At 44.4% G+C, this 21,228-nt stretch overlaps 1 protein-coding gene across 5 annotated transcripts; it reads right to left on the minus strand.

The window, feature by feature from the left end:
• Nucleotides 1–433: 433 nt before the first annotated feature.
• LOC116331781 (zinc finger and BTB domain-containing protein 7C) lies at nucleotides 434–19,474 on the minus strand. Of its 5 annotated transcripts, none has more exons than XM_031754571.2 (4): nucleotides 19,343–19,474; nucleotides 3,583–4,322; nucleotides 2,827–3,494; nucleotides 1,787–2,408 (listed from the first exon to the last, which is right to left on the minus strand). In XM_031754571.2, the coding sequence occupies exons 2-4, from the start codon at nucleotides 4,300–4,302 to the stop codon at nucleotides 1,787–1,789; spliced, it is 2,010 nt and encodes a 669-aa protein (XP_031610431.1). In that variant the 5' UTR covers nucleotides 4,303–4,322; nucleotides 19,343–19,474. The 5 variants fall into 5 exon arrangements, with proteins under 5 accessions (XP_039471707.1, XP_031610431.1, XP_039471705.1 ...); XM_039615771.1 differs by having other exon boundaries at nucleotides 3,583–4,319; nucleotides 19,343–19,436; XM_039615772.1 differs by lacking the exon at nucleotides 19,343–19,474 and adding an exon at nucleotides 10,188–10,652 and having other exon boundaries at nucleotides 3,583–4,319.
• Nucleotides 19,475–21,228: the final 1,754 nt, after the last annotated feature.

The raw sequence follows: 21,228 nt of genomic DNA on the forward strand, positions 1-21,228 counted from the left end.
TGAACGAGGCCTTCTATTATTACGTTTTATGATCATTTGATGGTAAAGTTTTTATTTTTGTGTTGCTTTGTGATTAAAATATGCAAGAGAAAAAACAGCACAAAATTAATACTGGCTACTTGATTTGATATACAACCATCCATAATTGTGCGGACACACGTTGACGAGTGATACCGTGTTGTCTCACTATAATCTCTTCCTGCGTTTTCTAAATCTTGTATTATTCTAGCACTTATGCCAAATACACACCTAACCACTAAGTTTTGCTCGACGTAAGCCTAAACCCAAACCCTATTCTAATCTTAACTTTTAACAATTTAGCATGTGACCGAGGTGTCGAAGCTTTCCAAAAACCTTCACCAGGATCTGGAGAAATAAACAAAGATAGGGGTACAAACACATTTGACATAATAAAGACAAGAGCAAAGTTTGGTTTTTTTTGCATTTAGTGTCTTTATAAAACAGATTTGCAAAATATAGCCAAGGCTCATTCATTTAAATACGCCATAAATAGCAAGAAAATACTTTCCCATTTCAATTCAAATATTTTTTTGTTACTTCTTTATACACAAATCAGAGATGAACGTTAGATGAAAAAAAATTATTGATTTCTTGCAGCAGAAACCCCCCCCAAACAAACCAAAAAAAAAACAAAACCCAAAAAACAAAACACAAGCATACCGTGTAGCTAGAGCGGAAATTGATTAGTCAGAAATATACATCCTCTGAAGACACGTGGTCATAAACATTAAAACAAAATCTTATTCAAGTCTGAAATATCAAAGCACACATCTTTGGATGGATTTCTCATAGTCTTTTAAGAGCTTTTCTTTTTCTTTTCTTTCTTTATTTACTCCTTTATTTTTACAACATCAGCAACAGAACCGTAATTAACACCAGCATGGCCAAAAAGTTTGGGTCCATATGTACAATAGTGCAGACAAAAGAGCTTAAATGAGAATGAAGGCAGTGGAGGGATAGTAACGCATCATCGTGTCTCCTGATTAAGTCTTCAAGTGGTCTCCCTTTATTTTTAGAAAACTATAAGATGACAACTAAAGCATCCAAGCACCATAGATGCTTTTATTTTGAAAGCGCTGCCCTTTTTCAACACGTAAACCCAACGACTTAAAATAAAAACGTAAAATTGTCTCAGTGAAGGGTTATTTATTGATTTATTAAGCTATATTTCAATTTTCTTTTATGTTAATTCTATCTGCTTAATGCCATTTTCAACAATGAATTCCCCCTTTTTGTACATTTGTGATCATGTGTTTACATTCTGCATTTTAAAAAGAGGAATCTTATCAGAATTATTTTTTTAATTTTTTTACAGCGTTTTGAATAAATAATGCAAAAAAATATACATGTACGAAAACGGCATTCCTCATAAACAGACTGTTTTGCTTCTTTTGAAGGAATATGTAAACATTCACGGGGATGAAGAAATAGACCTTTTTGTCGCCGTCGGCCACGACATCGTGCTGCAGGTACTCACGGGTGCTGCTAATCACATTCATTTAGAAGAAGAGAAGCTTCATTAATGTGAATAGTAAGACCTGTGTTGACCTACTGTTTCGTGCTGAGGTGACAAAAGTCTGCTTTTTGATTGAATTATCTGTTATCTGTTATCAGCAGGCTTCGAGCTATTCATTGACGCGTCACTCTCTCTTGCTGTCTCTCTCTCTCTGTAAAAGGTGCTTTAGCTTTCTGGAGCAGATGAGATGCAGAGATTAAAGACATTTTCTTTGTCTTTTTTTTCCTTTTGTCTTCTGCAGACCAGTGTTCATTTGGCCGGCTCAGGGATGGGTGGAGCCCGCTCCAGCCTCATGGCCCAGGGGTTAGAGGTCGCAGCATAATATGGAGATTGGGTAAGCACTTCTTCTCCAGCTAGAGCAAAAGCAAACACTCCCCTCTGCCTCCCAGCTCCCGGCTTCTCCTCCTCCGCGATGTGCTTCCCTTCTGCCCGCAGCTCCTCCCTGCTCTCCCTGCCGGCAGCGTCCGCGCTCTTAAACCCCTGACCTCTGTTCCCGAGGCCCAGCAGCTCCCCAAGTGCGTGACTCTTGACCCCCTGGTACGCGGGGCTCAACCTGGTCTCCTCGAACCGGTTGGTCGCAGCAGTAGGGGGACACAGGAAGTTGCCGGGGGGCGCTGAACGCCAAGCAGCTGGCTTCCGTCCCCGGCGGGGGCGTGAGATTCGGCAGCTCTGCCGCTTGATGTGCCGATGCAGGTGGTCAGACCGCGTGAAACTTTTGTAGCAGTGTTCGCACTGATACGGACGGACGCCCGTGTGGATGCGCAGGTGATTTTTCAGGTCATAGTTGTGGACAAACTTGGAGTTGCAGTGAAGGCAGATGTAGGGGCGTTCACCTGTGTGCTTCCGCATGTGGATCTTCAGCTTGTCTTGTCTGAGAAAAGAAGAAAAAACCGCACGCTTTCACAAAATGAGATTAACACATAAATCCTACACCATTGCCCTTTCGGTTCTCGAGTTTTACAAGTGACTGATTTACAACAAAAAAAAAGCCAACACAGATGATTTGCTTTTAGTGTCAACATTAAAGTTCTGCTCTAAAAATAAAAGTGGAAACTATGCCAAAGTGGGAGGATGTAGGTAAGTGAGATACCACTAATGCAAAAGCAGAGGGGGCTTTCCACTTTAACGTCTTTGATATTCAGATGAGGTGAAAACAGATTAACCTCAGTGAAAAGAGCATGGGGTACTTTTCCGTTAACCCTGCAGTTTACACGATTTGTATGCTAGATGAAGATGTCAAGATAATGCAAATTGTTAATGTGCAGCAGTTGGGTTTGCTTTCCACATACCTGGTGAATCGTACTTCACAGATTGTGCACATGTATGGTTTCTCCCCTGTGTGTGTCCTCATGTGCCGTGGTAGTTTCCCAGCTCCTTGTATGACCTTGTTGCATATGGGACATTGCTGTGACGCTTTGGGCTTCATCTTCCTCTCCTCCTCCAGCTGCCAGGGGGGGAACAGCGCACCCAGGTGGGACGCGGAGCTCAGAAAACTCAGGTACGACCGAAAGTCTGCCTCATCTTTAATGGGACCCAGCGGATGACTCTCTGCTGGCACTGACCCTGCGTTCATAGTGCCGTCCAGGCTCGAGCTGACAAACTCCTTCAGCAGTTCGCCTTGGAGCATACTGGGAGGGACTTCATCTTTCATCTCCTCCTTTATGATCTCTCTTTTTACAGCCAGATCGAGGGGTCTGGAGGCTTCGAGTGGTGTGGAGGCAGGGAAGCTGTGGGGGAGCCTGGTTTGCGGTGAAGACCCCGCGTGAGGGTGGTGAGCTGGCTCTAGGAGCTGCTGGGGGAAAGCTGGGAACTCGGCGGCCCACATCGGGGGGTAGAAGCCTGGGAGGAGAGGAGAAAAGTTGGACCTCCTGTCCAGTGCTGGCATGCGAGGGTAGAGCCCTTCCTGGAGGAGAGACTCGATGGAGAAATCTTTCAGAGCTCGAGTCTCAATGCTCTCCTGCAACACAAGTTTAGACACATTAGTTTTCGAGCTTAAATAAGACAAGATTAGCAACAAAACCAATACGATATCCCCTGAAATGCACCTGCTTTCTCGTGGTTTCTGGAGACTGCGACTGGGGCGTCTCCCTGTGCAGCCCGAACTGCTGGTGGTACTTAGAGGTGCTCGGAGGTGGCGAATCCTCCATCCCCGGGGGCGTCCGCTCCCCCCTGCTCATGGAAGACTGGAGCGACCTCTCGCTGACATTGTCCTCTTCTTCCTCGTGCTCATCCTTTCTCGACCCTGCGTCCTCCTCTTCGTCCTCCTCTTCTTCTTCCTCTTCCTCCTCTTCTTCCTCCTCCTCTTCATCTTCCTCCCCTTCCACCTCTCTCCCACCCCCGCCGCCGCCCCCTCCGCCACCGCTGTCCATGATCTCCAGGCAAACGTTGATGATGCAGGGTATCTCCAGCATCTGAGCTGCGTTGAGAATCTCTTTGACGTTTGACGCCGTCACTGTCAGCGTGGACGTGTAGGCGAACTCCAGGATGGCTGTGAGCGACTCTGGAGCCACAAAGTCAATTTCATACACAGCCGCGGCGTGATTGGGATCTCCGCCATCAGTAGTGGCCACTGTGAAGAGCTTCTTGAAGTACTGACTGCAGGCGGCCAGGACGGAGCGGTGGGTGCGGTACTCCTGGTCGCGGACGATGAGGATGACATCGCAGAGCAGCCCGTCGCGACGCTGCTCGTTGAGGCTGCAGAGGACGTCGCTGCTGTGATTCGGGAAGGGGATTCCGATCAGATCCTCCTCTCTGTGGTGGACCATCTTCTCTCTCTTTATCTCTGCTGGTTATAGAGACAAAAAGCGGTAGAAGTGAAACATCTGGTGGCAACTGAAAAAAGATGCAAATTCTGAATCGTCATGGAAAATAATTCTCTTATTCTTTACCTCAAACTTTACTTTTTACTTAAGCGGGGTTACATTTTGACAAGGTTCCCATCATTTAGTCTGTGTCTTTATTATTTGAATAATGTTTTGGGCATTTCAAGGATTACAAAAAAATTGAATCTAATGCACTTTTTTTTTTTTTTTAATCCCAAAGGTGAGCTTCTTTTATTTTCTAATTAAAAAAACAAACAGTGAATGGTTTTGATTTTTAATACAAAAAACCCCATAAATGCATAATTTAACAACATCAAAAAAATAGAAAAACAACAAACAACTAATAACCGGTATTGAAAAGTATTTTTAAATACTGTACATTTCTACATTTCAGATTTACTGTGTGTAATAAATGCAAATACTTTGATATACTCATCACAAAAGCTCCTTTGACGCTTTTCTCACAACTGACGTTATAAGAAATCTGAAAATACTTTCAATATTATTACATGTTGTTCAAGAGCCCTTTGGTTTTTTTTAATATGGGGGGATCTTTCAGGAAAAAGCCCACGTGCTGACACGAAAACAGTACACACAAGTGTGAAATATTATGCTGATCGCTTTAAACAGGTCCTGTTTAATTTCCTGTTGGCATTTGATGACTGGTCACATGTACTTTCACTTTGACTTGAAAGCGGTGAATAATAGTTCTTTTAAATCCACAGAGCTGGCTTCTTGCTTCCTGGCTGTGCAAAGAGCCTGCCCTGTAAACTTGACTTGACTCATCCACGTGGATGGTGCAGGATTTAATGAAGGCATGTTAAAGAAAACAACAAAATGGGGTTCTGAAACGCCGACGCAGAGAGTGCAGCGGTAACGACGGGTGCCGCTGCTGTCACCGGTGACAAGCGGCGTCCATTCATGGGGTGAAGGCTTTCAAAAAAAGCTTTCATATGCGAATAAGGGGAGTCTCTTCGCCGAGGCCGATAGTGTTAACACAATGAGTGACAGTCTAGCTTTATTAAAATATACTGTAGGCATGCTTGTTTGCGTGCCATCTGTGCAGCAAAGGCAACAAGTGGTAAATACAGCATGTCTCATTTCGAGCAAACATCACGTTGGGTAATATTTATTCTTGAATGTGTTATCATCATTTTTTGTTGCAAGTGTGTGAGTTAGGGAAGCCCGTCATTTTCCTAAAGTCCTAAAGCGGTTCTTGATTTTTTTTTTTTCTTTTTTACTTCTTACTTTTCAATTCGAAACTGGGTGGTGTGATAAAAAAGTGTGTGAGAGACGTTCTGTGATAGCGCTTATAATGTCCATCCCTCTTGTCTGCGTCTATCAGATATGAGAAAGAGGCAAGCCGATACGTTCATCGGAACAATACAGTGTGTGTGTGTGTGTGAGAGAGAGAGAGAGACTGCGATGTGGTGAGAAGTGAAGAAAACGACAAAAGAGGTCAGATTGTACTCTAGATACTGTATCCTGTCAAAATGCTTACTTGCAGTCTATCCTCACTCATTTCACTTATAGCGCGGTGCCTGAAAAGCCTGATATATAGCACGTTATGGTCTAAACGCACAGATGAATCTCTGCTCGGTCTGCTCTCTTTCTTCACATTTTCCACTCCACAGCTGCCTGAGCTCCCACCTGTTGATTCACTGTACTGTTGTTTACAGTTCTAGTGATCAAACCTCCGCTGGCAGGGTGCTCATTCATTCACATCTATGAATAGAGCTCAAACTTAGCCATCCGCACTTGGTGGTCACTGGAGGCATGTGTAGATAAATACTTTGAAGCAGCCCCACACACCACAGCTGCATTGTTGACTGAACCGAAATGGGCCAGCTCTGAAGCCACACACACACACACACACACACACACACACACACAGACCCAAGTGTCTCACTTTCTTGAGCTTCCTGCAGTGAATCACGCCAGAAGTCAAAAAAAAAAAAAAAGGAAAAACAAGATGGGAAAAAAACCTATTTCAGAAAAAATCCCCAAGTTCACCTGCAGGTGTACAATTCAGATACCTTACCAATCTTACATGTAGTTTATTCTTGTCGATCTTGTTGCTAGGGAACTGTTGCCATGTTCGTGCCATTGATACAGTGTGGACATAATTAAAATGTCTATAGAGGAGGTGGCAGTGTAGGATATATGTCCGCAGGCACGTGCGCCGGCCTCGATGCGACAGTGAAAGTCACAGCGAGCTGGGGGGGGAAGCTGTTTGATTGGCGATTTGCAAAATGGAAATGATGATGAGGATGTATGCAGCTCACACTACAACTTTACACTTTTACAAGGAATAGAAGAGTTTTGTTTTTTTCTTTAATTGTATTCCCACGCCATGTGCACAACCTCCCTAAAACTAATAGCCTGGGCAAAAAGGTGAGAGAATCTCCAGCAGGGAGAGATCAGATGGCCCTAAAAGTTCCCTAACAGGTTGCACAAACACCAGCGGAGGGGCCCCTCCCTGCGACAGCCTGCCAAGGCAAACAATAGTGCAGAGCTTGGAACAACACTGAGTGGATAAGAGCAGGAGAAAACGACTGGGAGGGCCTGGCGAACTCACTGTCTCTCATTCGTTTTTTTTTTCTCCTCCTTTTCTTTTTTTGCTCTCGAACCATCCCACCCACTCCTGGAACTATGGGACACGTGCTGCTGTTGCTGTTTGTTCACCCACTGAACCGACGAGTGCCACTCCCCTCCCCGTTCCCACTGTTTGCCTGCCACTAGCTAGCACTAGCTCTTAGCGGCCGGCCCCCTAATTACAATGTGGAGAGGATCTAAGGAGGATGTGCCACATAGACAGGGAGGGGAGGAGGGCACCGCTTTCCCACCACAAGGTCCTGGAGCGACATTTCATCAGCCAAACAAGTCTTAGCCCTTTAGACGCACACGCAACACCCCACCCACCCATCAAGGGGAGCGAGGGTGGCGACGCCTTGAGAAAGGGCACAAAGTGACTCGCCTTCTGTCCCCTTTTCAAAGCAACTCCAAGTTATTAGCAATAAAGCTCAACTCAGTAAGTAGTCGTCAGGTTTAACAACCTGCCATTATGAGGTGGCTGGACTTTTTTTAATGAATTAAAAACCAAAAAACTAACAAAATTTGTTTGTGATTAAAACTTCTAGCACCTACTACAATTGCATTACCGCGTTAAAGGAAGAACTTCCAAGTGTGGGAAAAAAAAGTTCACACTAAGTTCAACTCATTTACTAAACTGACCTCTAATAAAGGCCTTTCTGTCTCCCTCTCTTTCTGCCTTCCTGTACTGGCCAGCATCTCCTCTCATGCCTCACTTAGTCACCAACACTTTCAACTCAGCACTCCCGCCCCAAATTATGTGTCACCTCCATCCAGTGTCGTCTTTCTCCCGAGAACTTCATCTGCTCTGCGGGCACTGACCACCAGCGCCACCTCCTCCTAATGATTCTCCTCTTCTTCTTCCTCTTCCTCCTCACCACCTCCTCCTTCTCCTCCTCCACCTCGCTCTGTCCATGTTGCAGCTGTATCATCATTATGCCTAGAGTAGAGTGGCTAACTTGTCCCCAACCCTGACCGCTCAGGCCACAAATCACCAGCTAATGTCCATCTCAAGCCTTGTGACGGGCAGACGCTCATTTGGCCTGTGCGCTCCAACACCCAGTGCCTAGTTTATTCCTGTCAGGCCCGTTCATCCGCCTGACCCACATGCTAAATCACCAGCAGCCAGAGTTTACCCCTGTCACCGACTGCCCATAGCAAACACCTGCGAAACAACTGTCACAGGTGGACAATTGCACGGCCAATAATTTACAGTATTGACAGCCAAAATTCACCCCCCTTATTAAGGGAAGACATTCATTTGACCTGCTGTGTAAACTAGTCCATTATCGCCAGTGAAACAGCAGTGCACCTCGAGGAGACGCTTCCGTGGTTAGTGTTAGTTTTGAGTCTCTAGGCCGCATGAAGGGGGGGAGATTTTTATATTTTATCTTAATTGCTGTCAATTAGAGCAGGTGAGGAAGGAGGACACGATGCCAGTTAAACTTCATGACTGGGGTTTTATTTTCTCTTTGCGGTAATGGTGAAATGTCAGGGTCAAAATCCGAGTATTTAAACAGAAACCTCTGCATATTTGAAACAATCAGGGCTTTAGGAATTAGTGTGTGTGTTTTTTAACAAAAGCACATGTTTTTTTAAGTATTGTTAGCATTTAGGTTAAAAAAAACCCAACTAAAGCACTTCAAAGTAACTTCAAACTACAGATTCACAGTCAAATACATAAAGTGCCATTAAATACAATGTTATACTGCATTGCTCACTTAATTAATTCAGAAAGTCTGCAGTTATTTGTACCTTTGGCTAGTGCTCAGCCTTGACTGATTAAAAATGAATGAACTGATCCAAGGTCAGTTCAAATCTCACGGCTCCTTAAAGCGCCTCTTTGCGCTAAATGTCATCTCTCGAGCCTTTCAGGGTGGCCCACAGCTACCCGCCTTCGTCTCAATCACCCCAAAAGTTTACTTTATTGCCAATAAAACAAGAAAGATTTTTTATTTTCAATCACACATATTCAGTTTGAAATAATGGACAGTTTCTAAATCTCATCTGATACTTTCTTCAGTTAGGCCTGAGGAAAGACCACCAAAAATGAGCAGAGGAAGCTTATATCCAGCACCACAAGTGAGGATGGTATGGTAAAAAATGATCATTACAGCATTTTTTTTTTTTTAAAAGTTGTTTCAGTTTCAATTTGCATTTATTCACATTTATTTGTATTTTTCTACAATGTAAAAAAAAAAAAAAAGTCAGGCTTTATTAAACTTTATATTTAAACAGGATAATATTGAGTGTCTTTACTAAGCTACACACTGGCAGGTAAAGCTTAAAAACTGATTGGATTAATTGAGATATGATTAACAAATCATTAAGCAGACTTTTAACATAGTGTGTAACTGCATGTAGTTTACCACCAGCACCTCAGCATTACAGCACAGCCTTGTTTTGCATCTCTGCATGCCGCTGAATAATGCTTTCTAAAATGTGCCACTCACAGTCAGTTGTAGGCAACCGTATTTACAATTTTTCTGTTCATTTGGCTCCAACAAAGAATTTGATGTAGAATAAAAAAAGAAGACCAGAAACTTTTAAAACAGCGGCGAGTAAACAGTTACAACAGCACTACAGGTCACTGCTTTTTGTAACTTTATGAGCTAAGAGGTCTTATGAGCTGACTTGCTGTAAACAATCATTTACAGCTCAGCCTCAAATCCATAACATGTTTTTTTTTTGTCTATTTTGTCTGTGCTCTAAAACATGCCCCCTCCCTGCTTTTTAAAAAAATTTTTTTACCTGAGTATTTGTGGATTTAATGGAGAGTGTCATATAGATACAGAAACTGTAATGTGTAATTACTTTTGGAGACAAAACACGCACTTAAGTCCACCGAAACTACTATGTTTGGCATTTCCGAGATGTGTTGTGATGCTATAAATGCCCGCGCTATTTCCAGCATCTTTACGGCACAGTGTTTACACTACACAGCCCGAATAATGACACGAGTCGTTAAGTGGTTTTATTGACCTGTTTGCACCTTTTCAGGCCTTTATGGTCTAAAGCGCTCATTTGAACGCTTAAGTGATGCACACAACCCAAAAGTGCAAGCTGATTCACATGCGCGCGCACACACACACACACATCCTCTGCAATACTCAGAAATGATTACACACACACACCCATGTGGATGTTCCACAAGTCTGACATCCAAATAAATTTGCACATGTCTTGATACGTTCCCCCAGCATTCCACAGATTTCAGCAGGCATCACCTACCGTACCTTCTCTTTCTCAATTCCTCTCACGTGTCTTTGTATTTCCAGACTACTAAGAAGCTCCGCTGCTCCTCACTTGACCTCTCAGCATAGCTCTCTTTAATTGAAACACAGCTGCCTCGCTCTTTGCCCGTCTGTCAGTCAGTCCATTCACAAGCTCCTCACACTAGATTCAGATACCCATTCACAAAAAAAAAAAAAAAAAAACACCCCAGGAAGGAAAAATATCCAATGAAGGGAAGCAAAGCAGCGCAGCAGAGGAGAGCAGAGAGCGATTCTTGGGTCTGTCTGTGTAGCCGAGTGGCTGGTGTGGAGTTTAGAGTCAGGCAGGCTCACTGTTGTGTGTGGCTCATGTAGGACGAGCGAGAGAGTGAGAGGAAGAAGGGAGGGAGGGCAGCAGCTCTGCGTTGTGGAGATGTCGCACCACTAGTTTTTATAGCAGGGTGGGTAGCTGGAAGATAATAATACCCCATCCTCCTCCACAACACAAGTTTAAGCGCAGTGTGTAATAAGCCCATGGCGCAGACACCCTCTGATTTAGGTCAGACAAAATGAATTTTTAGTTGTGTTAGAGTGGATTTTGGTAGAAAGGGACCGGGGCAAAAGAAACCCGAAGGGGTTGTTTGGGGAGACTGAGGGAGGGTAAAAATGGAAAGGAGAAAGAGAGGGAGAGGGAGCGAGAGACGGAGAGAAAAGTTGGGAAAGCGCTTTGTGCACGGTGAGTCTCAGACTGAGATGAGGAGAAGCAGAAATGCAAGTGGAACTTAAATCAGGTTAGTTTTATTCCCACACCTGCTCTTTTCTATTCTATTAAAAATGAAACTTGAAATAAATCTAAAGCGATTGAGACAATGTATTTCCGCAGGAAGCCACACACTGACCCCCCCCCTTAGAGAAATACTGATAGCAAGAACTGACTAGTTTCTGGAAAAAGAACCTAATAAATCAACCTATTTTGACCTGAGAGACTTCTGCATAACCCCGTTAAACTAGCTGATTCAGTCAGTGGCGTTAATTTAAAAGGCTGTATTATTTAAAAGCTGTCTGTATCTGAGACAGAATTAGACCACAAACGAGAAAAAAGAAAAAAAATACCACAAGCGTCTGTTTACAGACCTTTTATTTTTTCTCTTTCTCTCTCTCTCTTTCTCACTTTGTCGAACCGTTGTTTCAACTAAGTTTCAGAAACCCGGCCGTGAAGAGCAGACGGCCAACGTTAGAGTCCTGATTTGAGTCAGAAAGCGCCGAGGCAGGGTAACAGTTGGTGAGCACCACCACCTCAGTCTGTGGAGAGGAGGAGGAAGTTCATGCAGAAAAAGGTGTAGAAATAAGCCATTCTGTAAAGGCTCGAGCACAGAGGAGGAAACTGGGTTCGGCAGGAGTTTTGACGAGATGTTAAACTTCAAGACGAGATTGCCTGTTAAGCTCCTTTCTGTGTTGAGTCAGATGTTTGTGATGGCAAGACGGAGGGAAAGAAAAAGGGAGAACAAGTGTTTCCTTTGCCTTTGCTTTCACACACACACGCGTACAAGCCAAATGTTATGACAAAGCACATTCGCAGTGTCGAAAAAGCCATTGGGTTTTCCTGTGTGACATCATTAAACCACACCCTTTGTCATACTTCACTGTTTTTATTCGTATAAGTTTTACCGCCTAAGCAATATGAGAGAGAGCGGCAGTCTTGCTGTTTAAAGGCAGCAAGCGAGATCCGAGCAGATGCGCGTCCACGAACGTAGAGCACACAGCGAGCCATTGTTTTCCTGGTGGCTGCTGGACCTTCAAATCTACTAAAATATTTCTGACCGACCGTATATCATAACCGACAATCAGACAGTGAAAGGAGTCAAATTGTGTTGAGTTAACCTCCACAAACAAGTACACATCAGAGCGTACATCAGACTATGCTATGCCCACTTCCACTTGGGGAAAAAATGGACCAAAGCAAACCGCAGCCCATGCCCACGGTGGTTTACACTGTTTTGTACAGGGTGAGAGCCCAGGCCAGTTCGCATTGGCATCTAGTATATATAAACAGGGTAAGCCACTAACTGCTAGCAGCCCAGCCAGACAGCCAGAAAAACAGCGTTTGTCTTCCTAAAAAGTTCGACTATTTGTTCTAAACACGCCTGCTGCCGTCACAGCAGCGCTCTGTAAGTGGTACCTGTGCGTATTGCTTTGTTCTAAACTCGGAAGAAAAAAAGCACAAAAAAAAAGAAGTGCAGGCTTTTGAACTGCAGATTGAAAACAGTCATCTCGCGACGCTGGCATGCAATTTGTTAAACACACAGATTTGCCATGCAGCTCTGTGTTTGGTGACGAAAATTCACAAACGTCTACGGCAAATTAATACGCAGCTTAATTTAAAGGCCTTTAAAAATGCTCGTACAATCTCAGCTCTGCCTTTTTTTCCTTTTCAGGACAACCTGAACATGTTATATGACTTAAATCAGAAAATCTGGTGAGAAATGTGCATTAAGGCCAAAAAAAGTGCATCTTCATCCCATATGAAGCGATGAGTTTAATTAGCTTAATCACAAAATAACATAAGCTATTTTTAACTGCTGTGCAAATAACAATCAAAAGTTTTTTCTGTGTCTCTCATTCTTTTGTGTTTCTCTAAGCTAACAACTCATTCCTCCTCCCCTTTCTCCAGGAAAAAGCGGTGGATCTTGCCGCCTGCTCACAGTCATGAGGGCTGAGTAAGAGTCATCTGTTTTGTCTGTCTGTCTCTCTGACTGGTGTGTCAGTGTACCTGTTTACTGCCACCTGCTGCTCCCAGCAAGATACACATACAAGGGCACCAGATTGGCACTTTGGATGGGGGATGGGGTGTGAAGCATCATTACATAAAGTTGATATCATGAAAACTTTGGTGCTATACTCAGCTTGGCCTTCTGTGCAGCACCATAAACACGGCAGTCCGATTCTTAACGACTAAAATTGGCTCTTCTTGGCGCGTCTGAGAAGATCTCATCAGCATATCTCAGATGGTCTCGTAGCAGCACAGCAGCCACGTATCACAGAGTGAATTTTTACACGTGCCACTGGTATGAAATAGTGTGATCCTAGACTGCTGTGCTTTTTAGGTCGCCTTGTTTGGCACACAGGGCCCTGCCTCCACCACCTGTCTCCAGACAGTTGTTGAAAATGATTAATTTTGATTTCCCCCCTGCCTTTTATAGAGTACTATTGCTTTCCATTTTCAAATATTTACACCATCAGAGCCCAAACGGTGCATCTGTTACACTTGTACGAGAAGAATAAAGTAGAGCTAAAGGTCAGGATGCAGCATGCTTGGAAGCACTAAGCTCCATCCGTGCATGCAGCAGTCTGAGCAGAGAAGCCCAGACTTTCCTCGCCACAGCCACATGTTCCAGCTCTTCCTCTTCCACCAATCCAGCTGAGAGACGTAATCTCTCCAGCGAGTCCTGGTTCAGCCCCAGGGCCTTCTCCTGGTAGGACATACTGGAAAAAGCCTCACTTAGGAGGCATCCAGGAGGCACAGCCAGATCCCCGAACAGCCTCAACTGGCTCCTTTCGATGTGGAGGAGCTCGTCACACTCTTACTAAAGGAGAGCACAGCCAACCTTCAAAGAAAACTCCTTTCTGGCACTTGTATCTGCACTGTCATTCTTTTAGTCACTACCCAGAGCTTGTAAACATATTTTTCAAAGTTTCTTGGCCTGCTGATATGGACGTCAGATCAGAAAACGCTAACCCAGTGTTGCTGTAGAAGGCAGACCAACTGATGATCCAATAGGTTGGGGCTCTCTTTAGGTAGACGCTTCTCAGACTAGCTGCACAGAGATATTACAAGGATGCCTGCAGAGTGTTGAGGCTGTCTTATGGACGTACTTTGGTTCTGAAAATCTGCCGGAATCACTTTTTCTTAAGTGTTCCCAAAAGACATTCATATTGTTTCATCAAGTTGCGAATATCCAAAGCTGACAAAAGTAGCTGCGTAAATATAGATTTCACCTCCACAAAGGTGACCGACCGCTTTCTGATGGGATAAATGTGAACACTGACCTGAAGGGGGTCTGTAAAGCAGTTCTGGATTCTGACTTTTCAAGAAGTACTTATAACAGCTAAGAATCAGTGTTAAAATGCAGCAGTATACACATAGCCCACGAACGTGCTAAAACAGTTCAGGGACGAGCTCAGCTGACCTTCCCAGGATTAATAAAAACTGTAGAGGCAGACAAACTCATACTTCGACTCTGAAGCCAGGTGTGGCCTGTTGTGGGAGAGAAGCAGGAAAGGGAGGCATTCACTACCCCCACTCCTCTTCCATCCAGAGATAGGGCATCACAGCAGCCTCCCAGGTCTAACATCCCTTGCTTCAAGTGCCAAGGACAGCCAGGCACTCGGAGATGCAATGTTGATTAAACACAAAGGGAGGGTTGAATGTGTTCAAACCCACTGCAAGCTCTGCCTGGCTCACTCGCAGACAAACATTCACAGAGATACACACCCATCTGTCATTGCACTGAGGTCATTAGAACTCACCTTGGAGCATGCCATTCGGGTGAGTGAGACGAGGGCGTTTCCTGTCTGCTGACCTGTCTGTTTTGGGCTTTAACTTTCTCCCATTGTGCCTTCTTTTCAAACACCCTAATAAATATGGGAAGCTTTGCCAGAAGGGAGGTAAAGAACTGCAAGTACTCAGTGAAAGTCTCACACAGTTGGCTGCACTCCTTTGTATGAATCCACTGAGTGTTTTCTTAAAGGTAAATTTGATCATTCTTCATGTTTGAGGCCGCTTTTTTGAGAAGAATGCATTCGAGGCGTAATAATCCCAACAAAATGTACAAAGAGTCATGCCCCCGCTAGCGCAATGCGACTTCAGAATGCATTTCAGCGTCGTGTTGTGTTCGCTGGATTGGTTTGGTGTCGGTATTTTTGTGTGAGCGTTGTGTGCGCGCGTGTTTCGCGAGGGTCGTCAGGTGAATGAAGACAACTCCTTATGGTGATAACGAGAAGGAGGCCAGCCTTGGTGGGACAGCCTCTGTCTGCCCTCAGGTATTGTGTGTATGTACGCATGTTTGTGTGTGTGTGCGAGTGTGAGAAAGAGAGCATGTGTACGTGTGTGTGTCAGCAAGAGAGCCCTCGGGCACTCTGGCACCTTCTAATTAAAACCAGTCAGGCTGCAGGGCAGGGGAGACAGATGCCTGTCATGGAACACACACACATGCACACACACACACACACACATGCACAAGGTGGCGGACCGCGGTGAACCGCATGCACGCTGGCAAAATACACAAGCCCGATGCGCAGGTCAGCTATTTTTGGAGGCGAACCCAATTTCATCCCACCCACTCAGGTATCACACAGGTAACTAATCTGTGACAAAACACAAGCAGAGCTTATAAAATGATCCACACACGGAAAGCAAATATTCTGAGATAAAGAAAGTTGAAATCAGCGTGGACAGGGTTAAAATTAATTTGACTAATCTGGATAGAAAACAAAAAACAGTGAGTGATGTCTCATTAGTGTTATTTCGACCTGAAACCTGCGTGTTTGTGTGTTTGGCAGCTTAAACTCAAACGCTCACTCTTACGTGGAAGTTGTGAACCACAGTGGCCTCTAGACTGACACATCTCTGTTTCTCCCAAGCACAGAGTGAGGCATAATTGTTCTGTGTGTGTGTGTGTTACCTGCAAACTCTGTCACATTTTATCTCCCAGTGAAGCACCTCGAGCTGCAGGCGACTACATATAGTACTTAGCAGGCTAACTGCTGTTTGTCTGGGGTAGGTGGGTGGATCAAGGCATGTTGCTCTCCTTTCTCTCCCAGTGATTAGATAGCATAAGCAGGCCAGCTAGCCTAACCCACACACTCATGTCTCTAAAACTGCCATCCAGCCCTGCTTTCTCTCTCACTGCCTCTCACACACAGGTGGGTGGACCCACTTATTCAACCCAGATCTTTCTTTTAGACATTATGAAATCACGCTCTCTTTTTTCCTTCTCCTCCCTTTCTTCTTTTCTTCATCTAACTCCCTGATGCTGAATGACACGCAGCTCTATGCTCTATATGTTTCCCCGCACTGTACGTGCGGCTGCTCTTCGTTTTCTAATTTACCAGCCAGTCATTTTACCCAATTGCCAAACTGCCGAGAGCCAATGCCTTTCTTTGTGCTTGTCGCCAGGTTAAAGCTAGGTGGGTTGCTAGTGGTTACAGGGGCCCTATTTTGTATTATCTAGGTAACATTCAGGAAACACCCACAATTTGTATGTGAAATGCTTTACTGCGCAACCACATTACAAATTGCGGCTGCCACTGACATTTCAGATGTTGAAATGTATGACAAAAATATTTCTCTGATGACTGTGACCCTGCTAAGGAATGCATAAAAAACCACTACAAGACACATTTCCTCTCTGATTTAGTAAATACAAAGCAACTGTTGCATTATTAATAGAAGTTCATAACATGAAACAAGTTTCTGTGTGATCGAGTTTGTTTTCGCAGTTTTGCGAGACCTTTGAGATAAAACACAGACACACAAAGCTCAAAAGTAAAGTGATATATTTATATAAAGCAGTAATAACTTAAAGGAACCCAAATGCCTTGATTATGTTGTGTTTGAAGAGTTTAGTGTCAGGGTAGGTGGTGAGCAGGAAGTGTGAGGCAAGAGGTGTTCCCAGGAAGTCAAAGTGTGCGAGTATAATCGGTCGGTTTATTATTTTTAAGAAAAATACTGGATGTGGAGATGAAAAGGAGGAGCACTGTAAACGGAAAGATGGGATATAGCTTGAAAAGCAGAGGGTGTGATCGAGCCGACCCCTGGGAGAGAAAGGGCCTACCTCCCTCCCCCCGGCAGCTTCTGTCGTTGGAGCCAGGCGCTGTGTTTCGTGAGGAACGCAAAAGTACACAAATCCCACAGAAGGAGCTTTTTTGGCAGGGCTTGGGCCTCCCACCCACGGCAGCCTCTTCAAGCCTCCTCCCATCCTCTATTCATCTGTGAGGGGCGGCTTACTCACCCAGCCCAACTCCACACACACACACAGAAAAACGCACACACACAACAAAACCTGGACCTCGATCCTACGGAGGAGGGCAGACACGCACGCGTGCGCACAAAAATGGCTCCTCTGCCATTGTAGACATGCAAACACACGCAGCACATTAACCTGAACACAAGTTTTTGCGGGTATGCGTCTAACAGATCAGGTTTTTTTGGAGGGCGTTTTTTTGTCCTCCCTGCTCTCTGAGCAGTTTTCTTAAAGAAAAAAAAAATCAGATTCAGGACAGCTGCCGTGATGACATCTGTGTCACAGAAGGTTAGCATCAGATTGTGTATCCCTGTGTGGATGCTGTTACATGGGCATGCCCACACGCTGTCAGGTGGGAAGAAGGCGTGCGGACTCATTCACCGTCAGTCTCACAATGAACACATTGCATAATTCTTCAGATGTGAAGCCGCGTCTTCATTCATTTTGACAAATTGATTCAGGGCTGTTAAAATCTCTTAGTCAAGCACTTTTTGTGCCCTTACACGCCGGCTCGCTAAGCTAACCGGCTTGTCATGATCTGCACGGCATACTGTAGGTGAGATTGTACAAACACCGGCTGAAATCTGTCCCGGGTAATGTTTGTTAAACACAGCCGACGTAAGCGAGGCCCTGTAACAAAAGACCAGCGAGGATCAGGTTCAAATCACTAATCCTAGAGAGAGAAAGAAGCAGACGTGGGGCTGTAGTGAGAAGAAAATAGGTGTGGTAGCGTCTACTTGATTTTATCCCCATCTAACCTCACAGCAACAGGAAAGAAAGCTCTGTAAGGTTGTTTTTTTTTCCATTAACGATGATGGCTGATAAGCTTTCAAGCTGATATGCTCTGTACATGCTGCTTTATTGTAATTGAAGTTTTGTTTTGCTCACATTCCCTTTATCATCTCACACCGCATTTTGAGGAAGCGGCTCATTTTCTAATTTTCCATTCATTTTCATACGATCCATCTTGTTCTCTGATAAACGGAAACACACTGCGTATCTAAATTCAGAACCTGGCGATAATAATGTGGTTCGTGAGCTGTGAAGCTGCTTTAGACCACAGCCGCCTGTTTTTAGGTCGGTACTGGAAACTGAGATCATTTGTCATAACCTGTTGATTAAAACCACAGCGAGTTTGTACAGTATTTGAAGCATATAGTGCATAATTGCAAGTTTCTTTAAAATCAGCGGAAGGTTCGCATTCGCCACTTCAGTTAGGACCATGCCAGCCCTACTAACACGGAAAGCAGGACAGTTGACATCTCGCACTATGATTCAGTCGTGTTGTCTCAAGAACACTTCAGTACCTTGTTACAGATATTGCGTATAACCGCCCTGTAATGATACTCTTGAAGTTATTCGTGGCATTTGATGAGGAGTCACAGGAAGAGTGAAATAAATGTGAATGTCACACCTCTGCCCCCACATCTGTTGCACAGTGAAACCGAATTGGAAGATTGCTCTAAAACGCAAGCGATGATTAAACGGACTCCTGCCGGACAGATGTTAACCCATGTGTCCGATCGTCTTGTTATTACCTCGTCAGTTAGAGGCACTGTATGCTCGGGCTGTGCTCGGGCCGATCGTACAGTCGCAGATGCGAGATTAAAGTCACGTGCAATCAATCTTCGTGTAGTTCTACAAGCTGCTACTACAACAAAAACAAGTAACAGTAAAAAAAAAAAATGATATCAGTCTTTCAATCTGTTCCAGCTCTGTCATGCTTTCACTTGCTTCCTCCCTTGGTGTGCGGTTGCTGTTTGAAAGGGGGAGTCTTTTCACTCACTGTGCGCACATCTGTTGCGAGATATGCACACAGAAAAGTTTCTGCATAGCTGAGCAGTCTTTTTTTTTTTTTTTAATTTTCTTAAACATATATATTCCATCGTGAAAAGTTTGAAACATGGAGCAATTTGCAATTCAAAATGGGTCGCACAGAAGAGCCCGATTCTGCAAAGGTCAGCCATCCGTTAGTTTGATTCTGGTGCGCAGGAGGTAGCCGGCAGCTTGTGTATGCTTTGAACTTTTTTCTCTTTTTTTTTGCCAGAACAGAGAGAAAATGCGAACCTCACTTTGCGACTTTTTCGATGATGACAAATGATAGCGTGACGGAGAAAAGAGCAGAAAAGTGAACAGAGACAGCGAGATGTTACTGACCTTTTAAGAAGAGAAGTTTTGATTTCAGTTCCTCTCTCACTCCCTGTCAGGAAACACAGCACTGTCTCAGCACTGGCAGACTTGTGAAAGTGAGAGCAGGCACGAAACACACTCAAATTTGCTCTGAAGGTGTGTCCGTGATTTGGGGGAGTGAAAAGGTACCGCTCCACGAAGTGGTTATCTAAGAAACACAACAAAACAAAACAAAAAAAAAAAACCTGCTACACCCACCAGCCTCAGCCAACACCCCTCCCTCCCTCTAAACCAAAACTATTTGGCAATGTTCCCTACAAGTCCACCTGTGCTTAGGGGAGGGGAGTGACACATACACACACTCTAACACTAAAACAAGCCAAGCCTAAAAACCTGCTTGCACGTTTGACTGGAGTGGTATGATTACGGCTGAGAAATGACAGAGCTTAGCTGTGGTGCTGACTAGAGCTGAGAGAGTGCTCTTAGGCCTGACCAGTGCCTGAAGGTCTGGAGCCTGACACGATGCTGGACAAGAGCTCCAAACCAGGAGCATGGGTTAGAAGCAAGCAGTAAGGCAGGAACTGGGAATAAAATAGTCACGGTGAGGCTGATCTGCATGGTAAAGGGAAAAAAGTGGGTGGGCCTTTACCTGTGCCAACCAGGAGCTCCAGGGGTTCATATCAGGTGTCGAACAAAAGACGTATCAGGGGGAGAAATGAAAGGAGTTTGAGAAAGGTATGGGTGGTAAAGAGTCGCTGACAGCGTCTGAATGTACTTGGGCGTGTGCTCCACTGTAACAGCTCGTACCTGGCAAGATGTTGGAACCATTGTGTTGCTCTGAAGCCCATAATGCAGCATAATGGCAATATAATAAGAGGGTGTAATCGGTGATGTAAATGTTGCTGGGCGATAGAGGGGCAAAAGGCTTCAGTGGATCCTGTGTCTGTCAAACAAGCCCCAGAGAAAAGCTGCTGTTTGCCTTTTCGCTTTAACACGTGGAAATGCCACACTTGTGAAAAGCAACCGCATCACTTGATTAAAGTGTCGATGATTCATATTTTTATAGTAAGGCATCAAATGACAAAGTGAAAACAGCGCGGAAAGGTGAAAGGATTTCCTCATTCTTACTGCGTGAGATAGTAAAAGGTTGTTCAGTCAAACGTGCAGCTCCCGCCTGCTTTATGCAGCCCTGTAGTGAGTTTAATCACTTTTAGCTGTCTGGTTCATAACATTACTGTTTTGGATCACTCTATAGCATTGACTGCCAGTCAGACATACCTGGGACTAGCTGTTGAACACTTTGGGGGATTTAGTTGCTAAAGTACCAGGTGCTTCCCTGAGTGACTGGTACAGACTAAAGGAAAAAAAACATCATAAAAGATGAGAATATTGCCTTGTAACATCTTGGTGTCAGGATGAGCAAATATTTGCTAACACGTTTCCTAAAGAAACCCCATAAAGACAACCTTTGACATCTTACTCCAACGGCCTTCTAAGGGGGAGAGCGTGAAACGTGGTGATCTGTCAGTGACATGTTCACAGCTTGCTAGTGTTGAGGCAAAAACAGTGATCTCAGTATCAATACATCTTCTGTGAGCCCTTAAAATACACAGTATGCAAGGAAGGAAGGTGGTAAAGGGTAGGTGGTCAGTCCATCATAGTTGCTAGACTGCATATCAAAGATGGACACTAACGCTGGGTGTGCAGATTCTTTATGGTCACCATTGTCTACTTTTATTAGATTTTTTTTTTTTGCTTTCTTTTTAGAAAGGGCTCTCCATATTTGGATGAGAAGGTGGTGCTGCAATAGACTGAACAGATGCTTTAGAGACAGCCGGTAGCCACCTAAAGTAGCTGCATCCCCTAAAATGCATGACGTCAAGTGTTAATTTAATTTAAATGCATGAGTTATC

The sequence above is a fragment of the Oreochromis aureus genome, linkage group 7, assembly GCF_013358895.1.
Source record: "Oreochromis aureus strain Israel breed Guangdong linkage group 7, ZZ_aureus, whole genome shotgun sequence".
NCBI lineage: Eukaryota > Metazoa > Chordata > Actinopteri > Cichliformes > Cichlidae > Oreochromis > Oreochromis aureus.

Bases quoted from the DNA above. Each gene is read 5' to 3' on its own strand.
- LOC116331781 (XM_039615773.1), bottom strand. From the start codon at position 4,302: ATGGTCCACCACAGAGAGGAGGATCTGATCGGAATCCCCTTCCCGAAT. The intron at 3,495-3,582 runs GTGCATTTCAGG...CTTGTGTTGCAG, and splicing joins CAGAAACCACGAGAAAGCAG to GAGAGCATTGAGACTCGAGC. The intron at 2,409-2,826 runs GTATGTGGAAAG...TTCTTTTCTCAG, and splicing joins TGTGAAGTACGATTCACCAG to ACAAGACAAGCTGAAGATCC.